Source organism: Mus caroli, unplaced genomic scaffold (genome assembly GCF_978045245.1).
Source record: "Mus caroli unplaced genomic scaffold, Mus_caroli_1 scaffold_1, whole genome shotgun sequence".
Lineage (NCBI taxonomy): Eukaryota > Metazoa > Chordata > Mammalia > Rodentia > Muridae > Mus > Mus caroli.
Genome location: NW_028227256.1, coordinates 179,504,759 through 179,529,503, shown reverse-complemented (window position 1 = coordinate 179,529,503; position 24,745 = coordinate 179,504,759). Strand labels below are relative to the sequence as shown.

General features: G+C 45.6%; 1 protein-coding gene across 1 annotated transcript in view; it reads right to left on the bottom strand.

The window, feature by feature from the left end:
• Positions 1 to 24,745, bottom strand: part of Dnah14 (dynein axonemal heavy chain 14) — a 258,755-nt gene that overhangs the window by 139,967 nt on the left and 94,043 nt on the right. The window contains exon 36 of the mRNA XM_021185047.2: positions 18,530 to 18,619. Within this exon, the coding sequence (XP_021040706.1) occupies positions 18,530 to 18,619 (90 nt within the window). The remainder of the gene's footprint in view (positions 1 to 18,529; positions 18,620 to 24,745) is intronic.

The window sequence follows — 24,745 nt, the reverse complement described above, 5'->3', positions numbered from 1 at the left end:
TTTGAACAAGTAAAAAGGCTTACTGCACATGTCTCTGGATAGTCCCTGTCCGCGAGGACATACATCCGTTAAGTACGTTATCTGGTCTGTTTGGAAATGCGCCACGTGAGGATGCGCCACGTCAGAGGCGGGACAAAAATTCTATATAAGGCACAGGGCTGGGTTCCTCAGGGTCTTCGCATCTGTGTGTAAGCTTATGCTCTCCCTTCTCAAGATGCATTAAAGCTTGGCTGCAGAAGGATCCTACTTGTGTGCTGTGTCGTTCTTGCTGGTCGAGTTGGACGCGCTCAAGAAGTGGTGCCGAAAACCCGGGACTTCGAGACATCGTTCGCACCACCGGAGACCCCTCAGCGTTGAGGTGGATTCAGAACTGCAGTGGACTCCGCCCGGAGAGGTGTGTCGGATTTTTTTCTAATCTTGGTCTTCAACTGTCTCCACCTTGGGAGGGTTTGCCCGAGGCGGCGGTGTTAGTGATCGGAGTCTTCTTCATTTTCTTCCTGGTGTTGTATTGTTGAGGGTTGCGGATAAGTCCGACGTAGATAAGCGGCCCTGCGACCGTTGACATTTCGGCCGTTGATCTCCTGTCAGATCTCCTGTCAGACGGACGTAGATAAGCCGAGAGGAGGTAGAAATCTGCCGTGCTACGTAAGTCGGGTGTAGATAAACCGCAGGCACCATCCACAATGGGTTCGTCCCAATCTGTGGTTCAAGCCCTTGATAACCTTCTTAAACAAAGGGACATTAAGATTGCACCCCGCACACTTAAAATTTTTGTGAAGGAAGTTGACCGTGTGGCGCCATGGTACGCCTGCTCCGGATCACTTTCCCGCGCCTCGTGGAAAAAATTGGGAAAAGATCTAGATAGAAAACTGTTAGAGAACGATCTTCGCCCTGGGACCAAGGCCATTTGGAAGATGGTTAATAACTGTCTAGAGGATGAAACCTGCGGTCCAGTAAGACAGGAAAGCCAGCACGCGTTAGAATCAGTCCAAGATAGCATGTCAGAAACCGAGCGGAGTGAGAGGTTGGGTGCTCGAGTACATACAAAAGGGATATCCAAGAAAAGAGAAAAGGGACCCCCCGGAAAAGGTAAAAAAGGGGGAGAGAAGCCTGATCAACCTATAAGGTTGGATCACCCTTCTAATGATGATAAGAAAAAAAGGGGAGTATCTACCCAGTAAGGGAACTTCAAGAACTGAAAATTAGCTCAAGTTCGAGCGACAAACTTGACTCCTCTGAGGAAGAGGACTTAGAGGAAACTGCAGCTAGATATGAAGAAGAGAGGTATCACCCTGATGAAAGGATCCCAAGGTATAAAAATAAAAAACAGCCCCCACTCCAACAACGCATGCAGCTTACCCCTACTGCCCCACCCCCTTATGGGGCACGACCCGCATCTTCTTCACTTCTTTCTGAAAAAACCCGCCATAAAGTGACACAAGCCTTCCCCGTTTTCGATAATGGGGAAGGAGGTAGGGTTTATGCACCCGTAGAATACAATCAAATTAAGGAACTTGCGGAGTCGGTAGGGAAATATGGGGTGACAGGGAGCTTTACATTGATGCAACTAGATAGATTGGCCATAAATCCACTCACTCCTTCAGATTGGCAGATGATTACCAAAGCTGTTTTACCAACCATGGGACAGTATATGGAATGGAAAGCCCTATGGCATGAGGCAGCCCAAAATCTAGCTAGGTTTAATGTGGCAGCACTCACCCCGGAACAACGCGATTGGACCTTCGACCTGTTAACAGGGCAGGGCCTGTATGCGGCTGATCAAAACAACTATGCATGGGGAGCTTATGCGCAAGTTGCACATTCTGCTATTAGGGCATGGAAAGCTCTATCAAACAAGGGTGAGGCCAATCAACAATTATCAAAAATTATTCAGGGCCCCCAAGAGCCCTTCTCCAATTTTGTGGCAAGAATGACAGAAGCGGCTGAGAGAATTTTTGGGGACTCTGAGGCCGCAAACCCCTTAATAGTACAGTTAATTTTTGAACAAGCCACACAGGAGTGCCGAGCAGCTATCGCCCATAGAAAGAGCAAAGGCTTACAGGATTGGCTTAGAGTTTGCCGTGAGTTGGGGGGACCCCTTACTAATGCAGGCCTGGCGGCTGCAATTCTTCAATCACAAAAACAAGCAACAGGACAAAAGGGACATAAAACATGTTATAATTGTGGCAAGCCTGGCCATCTCAAAAGAGACTGCAGGGCCCCTCCTCGTGAGAGGATGGTCCTTACCCTATGTACCAAGTGCGGTAAGGGTTATCATAGGGCAGATCAATGTCGGTCTGTCAGAGATATCAATGGCAGGCTACTTGCATCACAGAAGGCTAATGATACTAAGGAGTTTCCTCGTGTAACAAAAAACGGGAAACCGGGCCCCCGGTCTCAGGGCCCCCAAAGATATGGGAACCGATTTGTCAGGACCCAGGAAGCAACCAGAGAGGAGGCCCAGGAAGACCCTCAAGGGACCTGCGTGCCGCCACCGACTTCCTACTAATGCCCCAAATGAACATTCAACCGGTCCCGGTGGAGTCTGTATTATCTTTGCCCCCGGGGACCATGGGCCTTATTCTTGGTCGAGGTTCGCTCACCTTACAAGGCTTGGTGGTACACCCAGGAGTGGTGGATCGCCAACACTCTCCTGAGATTCAAGTCCTATGTTCCAGCCCTCGGGGCGTCTTCTCTATTAACAAAGGGGACAGGATTGCCCAGCTATTGCTCCTCCCTGATAACGCCAGAGAGGAGCCTGTGGGACAGGATGTGAATAAAATGGGTTCCTCCGGAAGTGATTCGGCCTACTTAGTGGTATCGTTAAATAGCAGACCTAAGCTCCGCCTTAAGATAAATGGGAAAGAATTCGAGGGCATTCTAGATACCGGAGCAGATAAAAGTATAATTTCCACACATTGGTGGCCCAAAACTTGGCCCACCACAGAATCATCTCATTTGTTACAAGGTCTGGGATACCAATTCTGTCCCACTATAAGTTCTGTTGCTTTAACCTGGAGATCCCCTGAAGGTCAGCAGGGAAAATTTGTACCCTATGTGCTCCCGCTCCCGGTTAACCTCTGGGGAAGGGATATCATGCAGCACATGAGTCTCGTCTTGTCTAATGAGACAGTTTCCTTAGAAGGCAACTATTCAGATAGAGCAAAGTATATCATGACCAAGATGGGTTATAGAGATGGGGAGGGACTGGGTGCACAAGGACAGGGACGAATAATGCATATTGCACCAAAGGAAAATTATAGAAAACAGGGACTGGGTTTTTCCTAGGGGCCGCTGAGATAGCACAACCTATACCATGGAAAACAGAGGACCCGGTGTGGGTTCCTCAGTGGCCTTTATCCTCTGAAAAATTAGAGGCAGTAACACAATTAATAAAAGAACAGTGAAATTTAGGACACATCGAGCCGTCTGTCTCTCCTTGGAATACTCCCATATTTGTTATTAAAAATAAATCTGGAAAATGGAGGTTGCTTCATGATTTAAGGGCCATTAATGCACAAATGAAGTTAATTGGCCCCGTGCAACGTGGTTTGCCGGCGTTATCTGCCCTGCCACGAAAATGGAATTTAATTATTATAGATATTAAGGATTGCTTTTTTTTATACCATTATGCCCTGAGGATAGGCCTCGTTTTGCCTTCACAGTTCCCTCATTCAATCAGATGGAACCAGATAGAAGATATCAATGGAAAGTTTTGCCCCAGGGCATGTCCAATAGTCCCACCATGTGTCAGCTTTATGTACAAAGGGCTCTTAGCCCAATAAAGGAACAATTTCCTTCTTTAATTTTAATACATTATATGGATGATGTTCTTTTGTGTCACAAAGACCTGAGCCTATTAAAAAGGGCATACCCCTGTTTGTTGGACACTCTTCAACGGTGGGGTTTGCAAATAGCTGCAGAAAAGGTGCAGGTTTCTGATACAGGACAGTTTCTAGGGTCGATAATTACCCCAGACAGGATTGCACCCCAGAAAATAGAAATACGGAGGGACCATCTTCATACTTTAAATGATTTTCAAAAGTTGCTGGGAGATATTAATTGGCTTAGACCCTTTTTGAAAATCCCCTCGGCGGAGTTGAAACCTTTATTTGAAATATTGGAAGGGGATTCTCATATTTCCTCCCCTAGAGCCCTTACTCCAGCTGCTGACCAGGCGTTGCGAGCAGTTGAGGGGGCTTTGCAGGAGGCCCAATTGCATCGCATTAATGATACTCAACCTTTTGATTTGTGTGTTTTTAAGACAACCCAATTGCCGACTGCAGTTTTATGGCAGGGTGGACCTCTACTGTGGGTGCACCCAAATGCTTCCCCTGCTAAAATAATAGAATGGTATCCTAATGCAGTTGCACAGCTTGCCCTTAGGGGCCTGAAAGCAGCTATTACCCACTTTGGAAAAAACCCAGATACCCTAATTGTGCCTTACACCGCTGTACAAGTTCAAACTCTGGCAGCCACCTCCAATGACTGGGCAGTCTTGGTTACCTCCTTTGAAGGACAGATAGATAATCATTATCCCAAGCATCCCATCTTACAGTTTGCCCAGAATCAGCCAGTTGTGTTTCCACGTGTGACATCTAAATCCCCACTTGAAGATGGGGCCGTGGTATATACTGATGGGTCAAAAACCGGCATAGGTGCCTATGTCCACAATGGGGAGGTCACCTCTAAACAGTTTGGTGAGAATTCTCCTCAAGTAGTGGAGTGTCTTGTGGTCCTGGAGGTTTTAAAAACCTTTTCAGGAGCCCTTAATATTGTGTCTGACTCTCATTATGTGGTTAATGCTGTAAATCTTTTAGAAGTGACTGGGGTGATTAGGTCATCTAGCAAGGTTGCCCATATTTTTCAGCAAATACAGCTAGTACTGTTAGCCAGAAAATTTCCAGTCTATATTACTCATGTCAGGGCCCACTCGGGCCTGCCTGGGCCCATGGCTCAGGGAAATTATATGGCAGACAAAGCTACAAAAATGGTGGCTGCAGCTTTATCGTCTCCAATAGAAGCTGCCAGGAGGTTTCACAACAAATTTCATGTGACGGCTGAAACTCTGCGTCGTAGCTTCTCCTTGACAAGAAAGGAGGCCCGTGACATTGTCATTCAGTGTCAAAACTGTTGTGAGTTTCTGCCAGTCCCCCACGTAGGAATTAACCCACGTGGCATTCGACCCCTACAGGTCTGGCAGATGGACGTTACCCATGTCCCCTCCTTTGGCCAACTTCAGTACCTCCACGTGTCCATTGACACGTGCTCGGGTATCATGTCTGCTTCTCCCCTAACTGGAGAAAAGGCCTCACATGTGATTCAACATTGCTTTGAGGCATGGAGTGCTTGGGGGAAACCCAAACTCCTTAAGACTGATAATGGCCCAGCTTATACATCTCAAAAATTCCAACAGTTCTGCCGTCAGATGGACGTGACCCACTTGACTGGACTTCCATACAACCCTCAAGGACAGGGTATTGTTGAGCGGGCACACCGCACCCTCAAATCCTATCTAATAAAACAGAAAGGGGGAGTTGAGGAGGCTCTACCCCGAGTACCAAGAGTGTCTGTGTCTATGGCACTCTTTACACTCAATTTTTAAAATCTTGATGCTCATGGCCATACTGCGGCTGAACGTCATTACTCAGAGCCAGATAGGCCCAAAGAAAGGGTTAAATGGAAAGATGTTTTGAATAACAAATGGAAGGGCCCGGATCCCATATTGATCAGATCCAGGGGAGCCGTATGTGTCTTTCCACAGGATGAAGCCAACCCTTTTTAGTTCCCTGCCCGCCTTACAAGAACAATCCATCAGGCGGAAGAAGAACCCATTGCGACGGAGCTGGACATGGATGATCCTACTTCTGGAAATGATGACACTGGGAGGAACTCAAAGATCAGGGAGTAACCCACATCAGATCTATAATGTGACTTGGACTAGTTCTAATTTGTTAACAGGAGTTGTTGCTAATAAGACTGTTTTGCAGGGTGCCCTAAAAGAGGCTTTTCCAACCCTTTATGTAGATTTGTGTGATCTGGTTGGTAATGAATGGGATCCCTCTGATCATGATCCATCTGGAGATTATGGATGCCAATATATTAATCAAAGAGAATTTTCCAGAGAATTTGACATCTATGTTTGCCCTGGTCATAAGGTGTCACCTCATTGTGGGGGTCCGGCAGAGGGCTATAGTAAAGTATGGGAGTGTGAGACTACGGGGCATGCCTATTGGAATCCCTCATCTACATGGGATTTCATTACTGTTTAGAGAGGAAATACACCTGGCTATACTTATGGGGGGAGAGGAAAATGGAAATGCACAAAGGATGGAAGGAGGGTTGATTGTGGCCCCTGCTATGATTCTTTAAAAACTAGCCATATCGGAGCCACCCCTGGGGGCCAATGTAATCCATTGGTGATTACCTTTACTGAGGCAGGAAAGAAAGCTAACTGGGATGGCCCAAAAAGTTGGGGTCTGAGATTGTACCGTATCGGTCATGATCCGGTCGCCATTTTTTCTATAAGTAGAAGTTATACAAATATATCTTCTCATTCCCAGTCCTCTGGCTATCTTGCCCGCCAGAAGGGACTTATTGGGCCTGTAGTGCTGGCCTTACCCCCTGCGTTTCCCTTGCTACCTTAAATTTTACCAGTATTTTTTGTGTTATGGTAACCCTATGGCCTAGGATTATTTATCATCCCATAAGTCATGTTGTGGAAGCCTATGAGAATGCCGGCCCCCGATGTCTTAAGAGAGATCCTGCCTCTATTATCTTAGCGGTGTTATTGGGAGGCCTGGCCACAGGCGGCATCACTGCTGGTATAGGCACAGGGGCGGTAGCGCTTAATAATATTCATCAGCTTAAAATTTTGCAACAAGCTATGCATGAGGATATAAAGGAAATTGAAAAATCAATTACTAATTTAGAGACGAGTTTATCCTCTTTGGATGTGTGCCGCCCTTAAATAAGAATGCTGTTTCTGGGTCGATAAGACCGGATTAGTGCGATACAGCATGGCAAAATTGAGAACTCGCCTTGCACAGAGACAAAAAATCTTTGATGCCGATAAAGGATGGTTTGAGGGCTGGTTCAGTCAGTCCCCCTGGATGACAACTTTGATTTCCACACTCGTGGGACTAGTTGTGATGCTTCTTTTGATACTTATGATAGGATCTTGCCTGTTTAAAAAGGTGGTGTCTCTCCTGCGGGAACGTGTACAAGTGCTTGAGATAATGGCTATGTATGAACGCCTTTAAATGATGCTGTTTTATTTGTTGCTAAAATAGGATTGCTGCCTATGAGAGAGAGGATATTAAGAATAACCAGCATTGATTGCGAAATTGCTTGAGGCTGCAGAAACCTGGAATTACCTCAGAATGAAGACAGGAAAAATGAAGAAAGGGATTGTGGGAGGCAGGGTGGATTGAATAGGATTGTCCCGGTGGTTGAGCGTGGCCAATACTCACAGGGCATTCAAAATTTCAAGATTTGTCAGGAAAGAAAGAAAGATATTATTACCATATCTTATGAGGCTTGGATGGGGACCTTCTAGAGAAGTGTGGAGCCGAACTTGGACCCAGTATGTATAGTAAAAGGTCGCTGGCCACTCAGCTCTTGCACCCCACGAGGCTAGTCTCATTGCACGGGACAGAGTGAGTGCGCTTCAGCAGCCCAAGGAGAGTTGCGAGGCTAAGCACTGCAGTGGAAGGGGCAAAGCGGCTGTTAAAACCTCTTCCAGGAGGAATAACAAGGAAGGAGGTTATATGTCCAAGTTTCCTTCTCCCAGGAAAAACGACATAGGGTCAGGCCAGGGTTCCTCTGGGCGAAGAGTCTAAGAGGAGGACCCTGTGTAAGACCTATCTTGCACACTGGGAATTTGACCTCCACCCTCACTCTCGATCGCTTGGGTGGCCTTAAAATTAAAACAAAAGGAGGAGATGTGGAAAGCCGCTCCCACATTCGCCATTACAAGATGGCACATGAGCTGGGTGTTTGAACAAGTAAAAAGGCTTACTGCACATGTCTCTGGATAGTCCCTGTCCGCAAGGACATACATCCGTTAAGTACGTTATCTGGTCTGTTTGGAAATGGCCCTGTGATGATGCGCCACGTCAGAGGTGGGACAAAAATTCTATATAAGGTACAGGGCTGGGTTCCTCAGGGTCTTCGCATCCGTGTGTAAGCTTATGCTCTCCCTCTCAAGATGCATTAAAGCTTGGCTGCAGAAGGATCCTACTTGTGTGCCGTGTAGTTCTTGCTGGTGGAGTCGGACGTGCACAAGAATCCAGGACTCCTTTGGTGACGGTTGCTGTTGCTATGTCAAAACCGAAACCAAATCAGCAGCCGACCGGTCCCTCAGCTCCCCCACGGATCTATCCTGAGATCAATGATTATCCGTGGACGGAGCCACGGCCACCCCCTTACCCTTTACCTGTTCCTCAGCCTCTCCCTCCTCAGGTTCCCGCGCTGGTGGAACCCGTCCCTACCTCTGAGGAGTCGGGGCTGCCAGGCCCGCAGTGGGGACATGGAGCTGCGGGGGTCACAGTCCAGATGGCTTGTCCCTGGACCTGACTCCACCATTGCCTTGCCCCTTCGTGCCTATGTTGGTGGCCCTCCTCTGGGCCCAAATGAACTTGCTCCCTTGCAGTATTGGCCTTTCTCTTTGGCTGATCTCTACAATTGGAAAACTAATCATCCTTCTTTTTCAGAAAATCCCTCGGGCTTGACTGGGCTCCTTGAGTCCCTCATGTTTTCCCACCAGCCCACTTGGGATGATTGTCAGCAACTCTTGCAGGTCCTCTTCACCACGGAGGAGAGAGAGAGGATCCTGTTGGAGGCCAGAAAGAATGTCCTGGGACCAGACGGGACCCCTACTAATCTTCCCAACCTTGTAGATGCGGCTTTTCCCTTGGCCCGCTCCGACTGGGATTTCAACACTGCGGAAGGTAGGGAGCGTCTCACAGTCTACTGCCAGACTCTAGTGGCGGGTCTCAAGGGGGCCGCATGGCAACCCACCAATTTGGCCAAGGTAAGAGAGGTTCTTCAGGGTCCAGTGGAGCCGCCCTCCATTTTCTTAGAACGGCTGATGGAGGCTTATAGGAGATATACCCCGTTTGATCCCTCCTTGGAGGGACAGCAAGTGGCTGTAGCTATGGCTTTCATTGGTCAGTCTGCCTCTGATATTAAGAAAAAGTTGCAGAGGTTGGAGGGACTTCAGGATTATACCTTACAGGACCTGGTAAAGGAGGCTGAGAAAGTGTATCATAAGAGAGAGACTGAGGAAGAAAAGCAAGAAAGAGAAAAAAAAGAGGCAGAAGAGAGAGAATCGGTGTGATTGCCACCAGGAAAGAAGCTTGACTAAGATTTTGGCTGCAGTAGTAGGTGAAGGAAAGTCAGAGAAAGGACAGTCAGGGTACTTGGGCAACAGGGCAAGAAGACCTCCAGGAGGACAGAGACTTCAACTTGAAAAAGATCAATGTGCTTACTGTAAAGAGAAGGGACATTGGGCCAGAGAATGCCCCAAAAAGAGACAGAGAGGACCTAAAGTGCTGGCCCTTGAAGAAGATTAGCGGAGTCGGGGCTCGGTCCCCCTCCCCAGGCCTAGGGTGATGCTCTCTGTGGAGGGGACTCCTGTTAATTTTCTAGTAGACACGGGAGCAGAACATTCAGTCTTGACCAAACCATTAGGACAATTAGAAAAAAAGAAAACAATGGTAATAGGGGCCACTGCTCACAAATTTTACCCTTGGACTACCAAGCGCACTCTAGAGGTTGGAAAAGGACAAGTAACTCACTCCTTCCTTGTTATTCCTGAGTGCCCAGCCCCCCTACTCGGAAGAGATCTACTAACCAAATTAAAAGCTCAAGTTCAATTCACTGCCAAGGGACCCCAGGTCACCTTGGAGGGCGCCCCAGTAGCTTGCTTGGTTTTGCACCTAGAAGAGGAGTACTGCCTCCATGAGCAGAATCCCAAGTAGTTACCAGCATCCAAATGGATGTCTGCTTTCTCTGGAGTTTGGGATGAACAGGCAGGAACAGGATTAGCCAAACAGGTGCCACCGGTTGTGGTGGAGCCAAAGGCCGATGCCTCCCCCGTCTCAGTCAAACAGTATCCTATGAGTAGGGAGGATAAAGAAGGCATCCGGCCACATATCCAGAGACTGTTACAACAGGGGATTTTAGTGTCTTGCCAGTCCCCATGGAATACCCCTCTCCTGCCTGTGCGCAAGCCCGGGACTAATGACTATTGACCCGTGCAAGACTTGAGAGAAGTTAATAAAAGGGTACAAGACATTCACCCTACTGTTCCCAATCCTTACAACCTATTAATCTCCCTCCCACCAGAGCAGACTTGGTACACTGTCCTAGACTTGAAAGATGCCTTTTTCTGCCTCCAATTGCACCCCAACATCCAGCCACTATTCACCTTTGAGTGGACAGACCCAGAGGGAGGGCATACGGGCCAGCTGACCTGGACACGGTTGCCACAAGGGTTCAAAAATTCCCCTAGCCTTTTTGATGAAGTGCTCCACCGCGACCTTGCGCCCTTTAGGGCACAGAACCCTCAGATTTCTCTCTTGCAGTATGTAGATGACTTACTGCTTGTAGCCTCAACCCAGGAACTGTGCCTCGACAGTACCAAGAAACTCCTGAATGAACTGGCTGAGTTGGGGTACTGGGTATCCGCTAAGAAAGCTCAGCTATGCCGCACCGAGGTGACCTACCTAGGATACACCCTCCGAGAAGGAAAGCGGTGGCTCACCAAAGCTCGAAAGAAGACTGTGATGCAGATCCAGACCCCCACCACTCTGCGACAAGTACGTGAGTTTCTGGGGACGGCGGGCTTTTGCAGACTCTGGATGGCGGGGCTTTTGCAGACTCTGGATATCGGGGTTCGCAATGCTGGCGGCCCCTCTGTACCCACTCACTAAAGAAAAAGTCCCGTTCACCTGGACAGAGGAACACCAAAAAGCCTTTGACGGCATAAAGGCTGCTCTGCTTGCAGCCCCTGCTTTGGCCTTGCCAGATTTGACTAAGCCTTTCACCCTATGCATTGATGAGTGGGCTGGAATAGCCCTAGGAGTCCTGACTCAGACTCTGGGGCCCTGGAAGCGGCCGGTGGCCTACCTGTCCAAAAAGCTAGACCCAGTCGCCAGTGGTTGGCCCTCTTGCCTGAAAGCCATTGCTGCAGTAGCCCTAATTGTCAAAGACGCTGACAAGCTTACTCTGGGTCAACATGTGACTGTAATTGCTCCCCATGCTTTGGAAAGTATTGTGCGGCAGCCCCCTGACCGCTGGATGACAAACGCCTGGATGACACACTACCAGAGCTTGTTGTTAAAACGGGATAACTTTTGCTCCGCCTGCTATCCTCAACCCTGCCACCCTGCTCCCTGAAGCGGATGACTCCACCCCAGTGCACCAATGCGCTAACATCCTGGCCAAAGAGACCGGAACCAGAAAGGACCTGACTGATCAACCTTGGCCAGGTGTACCTAACTGGTACACGGACAGTAGCAGCTTCGTGGTGGAAGGAAAAAGAAGAGCAGGAGCAGCAGTGGTGGATGGAAAGCAGGTAATTTGGGCCAGCAGTTTACCAGAAGGAACTTTGGCACAGAAAGCAGAACTCCAGGCATTGACCCAAGCACTTGAACTGGCAGAAGGTAAGGCCATCAATATCTACACTGATAGCCGATATGCCTTTGCCACAGCCCACATACATGGGGCCATCTACGGGCAGAGGGGGCTGCTCACATCAGCAGGGAAGGAAATTAAAAATAAGGAGGAAATCTTGGCTCTCCTAGAGGCTATACATCTGCCTAAAAAGGTCGCTATTGTCCACTGTCCTGGGCACCAAAAGAGCAGTGACCCGGTAGCAAAAGGGAACCAGATGGCTGACTGGGCAGCAAAACAGGTGGCCCAGGGGGCAGTTACTCTGGCCGTTGAGGCCATTGATGAACCCCACGACACCCTGGAAGTTAGTTTTGAATATACTCCCAAAGACTATGACATAATTGAAGACATGGGAGATCGAGGACTGGCTCGGGGGTTCAGCCATCATGGTGTAGCAAAAACTAAAGAAGGAAAAATCATATTGCCCTACAAAGAAGGGAGGGCATATGTAGAACGCATCCATCAGTTGACTCATCTGGGAGCAAAGAAGTTATGTGACTTGATTCAATCTTCCAACTATTATGTGATCAAACTGCACTCCATCGATGAGCAAATTGCAAAACTTGTAAGGCTTGTGCTCTGACCAATGTGGCACGCCCCTTCAATGAACCAGGGAAAAGACTGAGAGGTGACTGACCAGGGGCTTACTGGGAAATAGATTTCACTGAAATTAAGCCAGGGAAGTATGGTAACAAATATCTTCTAGTTTTTATAGACACCTTTTCAGGATGGGTAGAGGCTTTCCCTACTAAATCAGAAACAGCTCAGGTGGTAACTAAGAAAATTCTTGAAGAGATCCTGCCTCGATTTGGGATTCCCAAGGTAATCGGCTCAGACAATGGGCCCGCTTTTGTTGCCCAGGTAAGTCAGGAATTGGCCACACAACTGGGGACTAATTGGAAATTACATTGTGCTTACAGACCCCAGAGCTCAGAACAGGTAGAAAGAATGAATAGAACCCTAAAGGAGACCCTTACTAAATTAGCCATTGAGACCGGTGGTTGGGACTGGGTGACTCTCCTTCCCTTTGCGCTTCTCAGGATCTGAAACACTCCTGGATGTTTCAGCCTCACCCCCTATGAGATTCTGTATGGGGGACCGCCCCCCTTAACTGAGTCAGGTGGGATATTGGATCCCAACACTGACATTTCCTCACCCTCTGCTCTGTTTACCCACTTAAAGGCCTTAGAAGTTGTCAGAACACAGATCTGGAACCAGACCAAAGAAGCCTACACATCGGGGACCACAGCAGTGCCCCATGGGTTCCAGGTCAGAGACTCGGTCTTGGTCAGACGACATCGTGCTTGCACACTTGAGCCCCAGTGGAAAGGACCTTATCTGGTGCTGTTGACTACCCCCATGGCAGTGAAGGTAGATGGGATTGCTGCCTAGATCCACGCCTCCCGTGTAAAGAAAGCACCAAACCAAGATGAGGGTGACTGGACAGTGGCAGCCACTGACAATCCTCTTAATCTGCGCCTTCGCCGTAGCCCCAACCTTGGGTAGTAATCCTCATGCTCCCATGACCATGACATGGGAAGTCATCTTTCAAGCCAGAGATACTGTATGGAGTACTTCAAAGGTAGCCCCCCCCCCTTATACATGGTGGCCCCTCTGTTCCCTGAAATCTGTGCCTTGATGGCTGGATTAGACGCTTGGGATATCCCTGAAGAGTCACATTAAACAGTGCCCCAGGGCGAGGTAATCTGCCAGAAGCGGTCATATAACCAGGGGGTAACTTCCCAGGGGCAGTACATTGCAGATATACCAGGCTGTAGTAGTGAGTCTAAACAAAGGAGGCACCATCAGGAGTCCTTTTATGTCTGTCCCAGAGATGGAAAAAGTAAAAAAGAGGCTCGCCGGTGCGGGGGGAGCAGAGGGCTTCTTCTGTAGTCAGTGGGGATGTGAAACCACTGGTACCACTTATTGGCACCCTTCCTCTAGCTGGGATCTTATTGTAGTGTCCAGATGAAATAAGGGCCATGATTCTTTAAACATCACTTTTACTCAGAAAGGAAAAGAGGCAAAAGAAGATTGGATAAAGGGGAGGCAGTGGGGCCTAAGATTTTATGTGACAGGGACGAACCCTGGATTCACTTTTAAGGTTCGGCTGAAGATAGAAAGTCCTCCAGCCCAGTCAGTGGGGCCTAACCCCGTCTTAGTTAAAAGGCATCAGAGACCCCCTCTAAGACCTATCCTCCCTGGGCCTACTTTAGGTGGCCCTACTGATGCTTACACTCCTTCCCTAGATCTAGCCCCAACCACTCCCTCGCCCCCAGACACCGAGAATCGCCTGTTTAGCCTGGTACAAGGGGCATTCCTGGTCCTCAACCGTACTAATCCCAACATTACTCAGTCTTGCTGACTGTGCTATGCCTCTAGTCCCCCCTATTATGAGGGAATCGTCCAAGTCAGAACCTATAATAAAACTGCAGACCATTCTCAATGCCCTTGGGGGAAAAACAGAAAACTGACTCTGGCAGCTGTCTCAGGGAGCGGACTTTGCTTGGGTCAAGTGACACATGGCAGACTGCACCTCTGTAATCAGACCCAACATATCCAGTTTTCCGACAGTGGTCAGTACCTAGTGCCCCCCTTAGACACAGTGTGGGCTTGCAACGCTGGTCTCACTCCATGTGTATCTACTTCTGTTTTTAATACTTCTAAAGATTACTGTATTCTAGTTCAGCTTGTCCCTAGGCTCCTGTACCATGATGACAGCTCTTTTGTCGATGAATTCGACCATTGAGTCCGCCATAAGCGAGAGCCCATTACCATGACTTTGGTGGTCCTCTTGGGTCTGGGGGTGGCGGCTGGGGTTGGCAAAGGTACAACCGCCTTAATTCAGACCCCTCAATACTTTGATGAATTGCGAACTGCCATGGACACTGATCTGAGGGCCATAGAGCAGTCCATAACTAAACTAGAAGAATCCTTGACCTCCCTGTCAGAGGTAGTACTGCAAAATAGGAGAGGGTTAGACCTCCTTTTCCTCAAAGAAGGAGGACTTTGTGCAGCCCTAAAAGAAGAGTGTTGCTTCTATGTAGACCATTCTGGAGTAATTAAAGATTCTATGTCTAAACTCAGGGACCGGTTAGACAAGCGCAGAAGGGAAAGAGAAGATAAACAGAGCTGGTTTGAAAATTGGTTTAATAAGTCTCCTTGGTTTACCACCCTTGTTTCTACCGTTGCCGGTCCCCTAATCATCCTTTTGCTTTTGCTCACTTTTGGACCTTGCATTCTTAATAAGTTAGTGGCTTTTGTAAAAGACAAGGTTAATGCTATACAGGTAATGGTGCTCCGACAACAGTATGAGACTTTGCCGGAAAAAGAAGAGGGGTCGCTCTAAGATTATAGCTACTCACAAGAAGAGTGGGGAAATGAAGAGTGGAAAAATAAAACAATGACTGCCCTGAGAACACGGGCCCCGGCCCCCGGCCAGATGGCCTAATTACCCGGAACTTTTGAGAAAAGCAACCGCAGAATGTTTCAATGTCCCAGGTGCCTTGAAGCAAATATCTACCCCTAGACTTCCCCTATTTCCTCCCCGATCCTCCCCCTAGTTTGTGGTTTTTGCCTTTATAAGCCTGCTGAAAAATAGGGTCGGGGTCGAACTCCTCTACCCCTGCGTGGTGTATGAATCTTGGCCCCAGCATGCTGGTTTGAGCTCTTGTCCCGTCTTCTTGCTGTTAATAAACTTCCTCGTGTGATTACAGAAAGTTCGGTCTCAGTGTCTTGCTGGGTGTGTGCTATTCCTGAGACTTGAGTGAGGGTCTCCCTTCGGGGGTCCTTCACTGAGCAACTGTTTAAAGTTCTACACACACACACACACACACACACACACACACAGGTGCTTGTGCCTGCCCAGGCTTTCTCTGCCCCGCCTCTGCCTTTACTGTGTAGGCTAAGGCTGAACCAAGGAAGTCTCCTTACCAAAGAAACCCTTTGAATTCCTGGTGCTGAGCACTTCCTGTTCCTGTCCCAGTGCCCCCTTGCGGCTTTCTGAACCACTATGATTTTTCTCTTCCTTTTTTCTTTTTCTTTCCCTCAGTCATTCTTGTTGCTCTCTCTCCTTTGCTTTCCCTTTAGTCTTGTCAACTTGGCTGTAAGTGTGACCCGGCTTCCCAAGTCTCTCCAAATGGCTGCCTTCCCTCTGCTTTCACTGCTTGCAACCTGATGGCTGGTGCGCTTCCCAACTCAGAATGACCTTACCTGGCTTTCTTTCCAAACTCAATGCTTTTGTATGCACCGATTGCTCAAAGCACAATACTGAGCTTTTTTTCATTCATAGCTTTCAAGCCATTTTCTTGGTTTTAGCTCTGATACTTTTGGGGGGGTCGGTGGTGCTGGTTCCTCTGATGTATGTAAGGATCTTACAAGCAGAGGAAATGGCAGGGGGCAGTCTGTGGTAAAATGCTTGCCTACAATCCTCAGTTCAATCCTCAGTACCACACAAACACAGAAAAAAAAAAACAGAAGAGGAGGAGAAGGAGAGGGGAGAAAGTGGAGGAGGGGAAGAGGAAGGGGAAGATGAGGAGGAGGAGGGGGAAGACGGGTCGGGGTTGGGGGGAGGAGGAGGAACACAAGGACTAGACTGCTCATGTGCCCATGAATTCTAGGGCTCACTCTCCATTTCCACAGTTAATCATGGTCCAGACGACTGACATCTTCTGATGCATAGCAAGAAGATGAAGCTGGACCAATCAATCATCCATAATGCTCATTCCAAAGAGCAGAGATGAGTGTGTTAGAACTGACTGAGACCAACACTGGGGCCCTGCTACCTTTACCAGTCCTCACCTTGAACTTGACACGGTTCACACCTAAGATCACAACCATAAAAATCAATCAAGCAAACAACCCTCTCCCTCAAATGAACAAGAGACCTCACTTTCCGAGTGAGCGCACCTGTGCACCGTTAGGTCTATATTTCCTGTATAGTAACCAGGCCTGGGAATCGTCTTGTCTCATGGCTCACTGACCTACACTGGCCCCTCCTTATGGGATGGTGTAGAAACCTGTGCACACCTGGATTAACACTTCAAAGATCAAGTGGAGGGGTCTATTCACACACAGATCTTAGAGATCCCACCTGGCTCTCTAAGGTGGACTCGGGAGGGCTCTGGGATTTGTGTACCCATTTGGACCTGGAACTTCAGGTAGAGTATTCATGATGGGGGCTGATGCCCAGGTCAGTCTTGCCCTGCTGTTCAGTGTTCTCATGATAGAAGTCTTAGGTCCCATACAAAGTCAAATGAATCTATCTGGGTTATGGGTCCTGTCAGCAGGATTAGTTAGTGGTCAATACAGTATTGTACTCTTGGGGATATTCACCAGAAGCGAAGACAGCGTGTAAAGGAAAGGTGTGTGTCCTTGTGGAAAGTGCTTTATGGGTTAATATTCTTGCATGCCATCAGAGAAGAGCCATTGCCAGCTTAGGTTTTCAAGGATGTAAAACAGATTTGGGGGTAAAAATTCTGGGAATTGACTGTAGGGCCTCATGTATTAAACACACACACACTCACTCACTCACTCACTCACTCACTCACTCACTCACTCACTCACTCACCCAATCACTCTACCATTGAGTTATATCCCAGTTTAGTACAACTTTGGTACCCAGAATGTATATTTAAAAAGTCTCCTTCAGAAGCAAAGGTTGGATATTTTTGATGCCGGTATTCTTTTAAGACCAGGGGCTGGGTGCACCAAACTCAAGGCTCTTGTGACACATTGCCCATGTCCTGCAGTTACTTAGTCCCTGTGTCGCTTTGGGATTATGTCTTAGGGAGGAACAAAGGCTGTTAGTCTGACTCCGGCTACTGTTGCAGCATATGGATCTCTGTCTCTGACCTCAGAGTGTAGTTCCTCTACCAATATTAACTTGGGACAGGATAACTTCATGAGCCACAGTGATATGAAAACCAGCGTGCTACAGACATAGAGATGGAGCAAGGGGCTCCGAAAAACTGCTAAGTCAGTCTTGTTGACCGATGTGCAGACTTGATGCACTGTAGAAGTAGCATGCCAGTGAAGAAAAACCATGGAAACTGACTATCCTTTTGGAAACAAATATATGCTACTTTAAAAAAGAAACTCCAATCAACTAAAAAAAGGAAAAAATGCAATATTTAAAATATTTAATTTTTTTGAGGAAATTCATAGAAAATATCTTTACAAAAATAGCTGAAAAGATGTTTTTAAAGCTAGGGTACAAAAAGCTCAAGCCATAAAGGAGTAGAGCTTACTGAATGAAAATTATCTTTAATACAGCTTGAACATTGCAACACTTCTAAAACTCTGAGGCTTAGAAAATTTACCCACAATGCACAGAGCTGCTAAATCATTATGGTGTAAAATACACAGTAAAAAAACCAACCCACCAGATAATATTTTCTAAGAAAAAGATAAACAGCCACATGAAAAATGACTACATTCTATAATCTGGCAATTCACATAAAACTCAAATGGCTGAAAGTATTTAAAGAGACACAACATTGTGCAAGGAACCGGGGTATGACATTCTAGTGAACATACACAACAGGCATTTGTGCCCAGGCAGCACAGGGAGTTTCCAGATGGGGTAGCACAGGATACAGGGTAGTTTAGACTACATTTGTAGGGCTCTGACAAGTACATATTATTGAATAAAAGTAAAAATATCAATTCCATATCTAACTAAATAAAAATATCTATTCAATGTCTAACTAAGGTGAGATGCAAAGTCTAGGAAAACCCTTAATATGCCACTGTATCATAGCTGCTCTCTCCTGTTCTTCCTATGTTCTTGAATTTATCTCATGGACTGAAGCCTGGATGAGAAACTTGCCTTTGTGCCTCCTGTACTCACCTGAAGCTGTTGATAAAACTGTATGATCTTTTCTTTCTGAGATGGCCAATGTTGAAAGCCTAATTGTTCTGTTGCAGTAGATATTGCTTTCTGAAAAGATATGAATATATTAATCTAAAGTGCATTACAACCTGATCATCTATCATCTATGCATCCATCCATTTATTTACCTATTGCAAGCTTGGGGACAGAACCCAGGGCCTTGCACAAACTCGCCCAATGGTCTACTGCTGTGCCACGCACCTCGCCCAAACTCTTAAATTGTCACTCTTTAGAACCTCTTAGCTACTTATTAATTATTGTAGTTTACAAGAGTATCTCTTTATTTTTTTAAGTTTATCAACTTCTGTTTTTGAGAATAATGAAAACCGCTATTTTTTTTCTCACCAGAAATGCGCAACACACAGAAAAATTTTATCTTCATAGACCTTTGGTAGCAAATTTATAACCCTTACCCTCAAACTAAGAATCCTCACTTTCATATTTACTAATATACAAAATCATATGCACAAACAACAAAAGTGGGCCCAGCATGTTGTGTTTACATTCAATGCATATATCGGTAACAAGAATAATCAAAGAAACCGTCAGCCTACGAGGAGTGGGGTGGGAAAAAGGAAGTACTGACGGGGGGTGGGGTGGGGGGAGAAGAGATGAAGGATGTGCTGGTGCACTTACATTTTAATTAAAATTATATCTTACGGAGTAGCTACAAATATTCATTTACCCTACATTAAAATAAAATATAAAAGGGCTTTGTATCTCTTTGTGATTCTAATCACCACTACAGGAGTTTTTGATTTTGTAATGATCAATTTTTCAATCAGAATGTTCTAAGATAATAAATAAAATTGATAAGATTATGATTTGCTTCCTTAAAATATCCAAAACAGGGAAAAAAAAAAACCAAACCATAAAACAACAACAAAACAGAAAGTCCAAGGGACCGTGTTTCCTTCTGAAGGAGGGCTTATCAACAGATGGCGACATCGGTGATTCTGTCTCCCAGTCACTCAGCAAAGGAGACATGGCACAGGACTACACAGCAGAGAAGGGCAACTCCTAGGCAAGGCCAAGAGAGGTAACCACTGAATGTTTAAAAGAACCTCACAAACAGGACTGGATGAGACCGTCACCTAAGACTCCCATCCTCGAGCAGTTCAGTCCCTAGCACGCTGATCTGGGTCAGGGAAAGAAGTCATCCGGACAGAATCAGACTCAGTGGGATACACAAGGAGTCACACAGTTACAACCATCCAGAGATGTCTGGACAACTCATCTCTTCTGGCTTACAGATCTTAACAGAGTTCTTACTTTAGATTGCTTTTGAATAAATCTATAATCTTGCTTTAAGTTACTCAGGACTATTATGTGATATTCCTTAGAGGGAATTTAAAAGAAATGGGGGAAGAAAGGAAGAGGGAGAGAAGAAAACGTAAAAGTGGAGTTCAAAAGATAAGAGGAATAGTTTGATTTACAGCAGATAAAACAGGCTTTGAGTCAAAAGCTAGAAAAGCCATCTAAAAGGGTAGTCATGTATGATAAAAGGCCAACTCGGCACAGTGTACAATAGGCAGAAAGGTATTTGTGCCCAGTATCTCGAAAGCTGTAGGGTAAATACTGATTGACTTCAAGGGAGAGATCCACTCCATCACAGCAACAGTAGAACACTGTAAACACACGCTACTTTCAGCAGTATGCAGAAATACCTAACAGAAATGTCAGAGGTAAACCACACTGGGAACCAAAAGGACCAGCAGACATTCAAAGACCACACCAACAGCTGCGAATGCATGCATGTGCTCCATAACAGCAGATGGAAGCTTATCCATACGCATCTTATAGCTGGCCCCAAAACAAGCATCAACAAATTAAAACAAAAGACATGGAAACCACATCAAATATCATTTTGACCACAACAGCACACAATCAGACAGCAGCAACAAGAGACACGTTGGATACAAACACATGACAAACACACGAAATGAAACTACTCACTCCACAAGAACCCAGGGGTTGTGTGCATGCAAGAGCCACTGGATGTGTGTCTGTGCATATCTATGTATGTGCGTGTGTCTGTGTCTCTGTGCATGTGCGTGCATGTGCATGTGCATGTGTGTAAGCCAGACAATAACTTTCAGGTGTTAGTTCTCTCCTTTCACTAGCAGGATCAGGGGATCAAACTCAAGTTGTTCGGCTTGACTGCAGGCCCCTCATCTACTGAATCATCTCGCTAGCCCAGAAGTTATAAAACTGATTTGGACAAATGATAGCAGCAACATAGTATGCCCAGAACTCTGTAATTAGAGCAAAAGTACAATGTAGAGAAGTTTATAGGAATCATCACCCACCACCAAAAGAACAGACTTCGGGAGCGGGAGAGATGGTTCAGTGGTTAAGAGCACTGGCTGCTCTTGCAGAGGACCTGGGTTCAATTCCCAGCACCCACATGGTGGCTCACAATGGTCTGTAATTCCAACTCCAGGGGATCTTACACCCTGTTCTGGCCACTGCAGACACCAGGCATGCACATGGTTTATAGAAATACATGTAGGCAAGATACCCAAACACATAAAAATAAAATTTAATTTAAAGAGATTTTAAATAAATAATAGTTACTTAAGGAATTAAAGAAAAACAACAACAAACAAACAAAAACCAAGCATAACTGAAATTCCAAGTTAGCAGTAAGAAAAAAAATGTTAAATAAATGCAGAAATAAGTAAAAATAAAGGTTAAGAATACAAATGATAGACAACATGAGTTTTAAATCCGTACATGAACACGAGTACACGTGTGATGGTGAACGTGTTCCCGTGTGCACACACTCTTAAGGAAGACAGAAGAGATCTGCCATTGGCTAGCTCTCACTATCTAGGCTCTTCTGCATGGCCAGGGAGTCTCGGGGGCCTCCTGTTTCCTCCTCTCCAGCAATGGGTTTTTAATGTGAGCCACCATGCCCGGATTTCTATGTGACTGAAAAGGAGCAAACGCAGACTTACAAGGCAAGCGCTTTATCAATTTAGCTATCAAGTAAAATGACAACAACAGAAACTTTAGCTAGATGAAGAAATGAGAAAAGTCATATAAATAAAAATAGAGACCAAAACGGGGACATTATGATAGATACAACCATAAAAAGGACCATTAGATAAAATTATAAGCAACTGCATGCCAACAAATAAGAAAAACAGAAGTGAACAAATTTCTAATCATATATCTTCCTCACTCACCATGACTGAGTGAGGAAAAGTTAGATGCCCAAGGAAACCCATAAAAATAAAGGATGAGATTGAATCAGTAATAAAATGTTTCCCATTAAAGCAAAGCCAGGGACCAGATGGTCCACTGCTGAAGTCTATCAAGCATTTAAAGAACTAACACTAATTCTTTTCAAATGCTTCTTTTAAAATTGTGAAGGGAAAGAACTCTTCCAAATTCCTTACTTGAGGAATACGGCTGCAAAAGCCCTGAATAAAATTCTAGCAAATGAGACCCAACAGCACCTTCAAAAGATGTCCCACTGGGACCTGTTATGATTCACGCTGGACATGTAGGACACTATGCATGCAGTGAGTGTCCTCACATGAATACAACAAGGGAGCAAAGCCATGCTGTCTGTCACCCCGACAAACACGGGAAAAGCATGTGCTTGGAGGAAATTCTAGTCTTACAAATTCTCATTATTAAAAAAGAAAACCGAAGATATCAAAATATCACTATTTGCAAATGATATGATAGTATATATAAGTGACCCCAAAAATTCCACCAGAGAACTCCTAAACCTGATAAACAGCTTCAGTGCAGTAGCTGGATATAAGATTAACTCAAATAAATCAATGGCCTTTCTCTACACAAATGATAAATGGACTGAGAAAGAAATTAGGAAAACAACACCCTTCACAATAGTCACAAATAATATAAAATGGTGTGACTTTGGTGTGACTCTTACTAAGAAAGTGAAAGATCCGTATGATAAGAACTTCAAGTCTCTGAAGAAAGAAATTCAAGAAGATCTCAGAAGATGGAAAGATCTCCCATGCTCATGGATTGGCAGGATTAATATAGTAAAAATGGCTATCCTGCCAAAAGCAATCTACAAATTCAATGCAATCCCCATCAAAATCCCAACTCAATTCTTCACTGAGATAGAAAGGGCAATTTTCAAATCCATCTGGAAAAATAAAAAAAACCTAGGAAAGCAAAAACTATTCTCAACGATAAAAGAACCTCTGGTGGAATGACCATGCCTGACCTCAAGCTGTACTACAGAGCAATTGTGATAAAAACTGCATGGTACTTGTACAGTGACAGACAGGTAGATCAATGGAATAGATTTGAAGACCCAGAAATGAATCCACACACCTATGGTCACTTGATCTTTGACATGGGAGCTAAAACCATTCAGTGGAAAAAAGACAGCATTTTCAACAAATGGTGCTGGCACAACTTGGCAGTTATCATGTAGAAGAATGCAAATTGATCCATTCTTATATCCTTGTACAAAGCTCAAGTTTAAGTGGATCAAAGACCTCCACATAAGACCAGAGACACTGAAATTAATAGAGGAGAAAGTGGAGAAAGTCCTCGAAGATATGGGCACAGGGGAAAAATTCCTAAACAGAACAGCAATGGCTTGTGCTGTAAGATCATAAAATTGCTAAGCCTCTGTAAGGCAAAAGACACTGTCAATAAGACAAAAAGGCCACTAGCAGATTGGGAAAGGATTTTTACCAATCCTAAATCTGATAGGGGACTAATATCCAATATATACAAAGAGCTCAAGAAGCTGGACTTCAGAAATTCAAATAAACCCAATAAAAATGGGGTACAGAGCTAAACAAAGAATTCCCAACTGAGGAATACCGAATGACTGAGAAAAAATGTTCAACACCCTTAATCATCAGGGAAATGCAAATCAAAACAACATTGAGATTCCACCTCACATCAGTCAGAATGGCTAAGATCAAAAATTCAGGTGACAGCAGATGCTAGCGAGGATGTGGAGAAAGAGGAACACTCCTTCATTGTTGGTGGGATTGCAAGCTGGTACAACCACTCTGGAAGTCAGTCTGGAGGTTCCTCAGAAAATTGGACATAATACTAATGGAATATCCAGCAATACCTCTCCTGGGAATATACCCAGAAGAAGTTCCAACTGGTAATAAGAACACATGCTCCACTATGTTCATAGCAGCCTTATTTATAATAGACAGTAGCTGGAAAGAACCTAGATGTCCCTTAACAGAGGAATGGATACAGAAAATGTGGTACATTTACACAATGGAGTACTACTCAGCTATTAAAAAATGAATTTATGAAATTCATAGCCAAATGGATGGTCCTGGAGGATATAATCCTTAGTGAGGCAACCCAATCACAAAAGAAGTCATTAGATATACACCCACTGATAAGTGGATATTAGCCCAGAAACATAGAACACTCAAGATACAATTTGCAAAACACAAGAAAATCAAGAAGAGGGAAGAACAATGGGTGGATACTTCCTTCCTCCTTAGAATAGGGAACAAAATACCCATGAAAGGAGTTACAGAGACAAAGTTTGGAGCTAAGACAAAAGCATGGACTAGCCAGAGACTACCCCACCCGGGGATCCATCCCATAATCAGCCACCAAACCCAGACACTATTGCATATGCCAGCAAGATTTTGCTGAAGGGACCCTGGTATAGCTGTCTCGTATGAGGCTATGTAAGTGCCTGGCAAATACAGAAGTGGATGCTCACAGTCATCTATAAGATGGAACACAGAGCCCCCAATGGAGAAGCTAGAGAAAGCACCCAAGGAGCTGAAGGGGTGTGCAACCCTATAGGTGGAACAACAATATGAACTAACCAGTACCTCCAGAGCTCGTGTCTTTAGCTGCATATGTAGCAGAAGATGGCCTAGTCGGCCATCACTGGGAAGAGAGGCCCCTTGGTATTGCAAACTTTATATGCCCTAGTACAGGGGAATGCCAGGGCCAAGAAGCAGGAGTGGGTGGGTAGGGGAGCAGGGTGGAGGGAAGGTAAAGGGAACTTTCAGGATAGTATTTGCAATGTATATAAAGAAAATATCTAATAAAAAAAGAAAAGTAATAAAAACAACAACAGCAATAACAAAAAAACCTTAAAGATGTGATAATCCATCCTCTTATATGACGGTGGACGCCTAATATATACTTAGATTTTCAGTTATCTGCTTTGCTATGTAACTC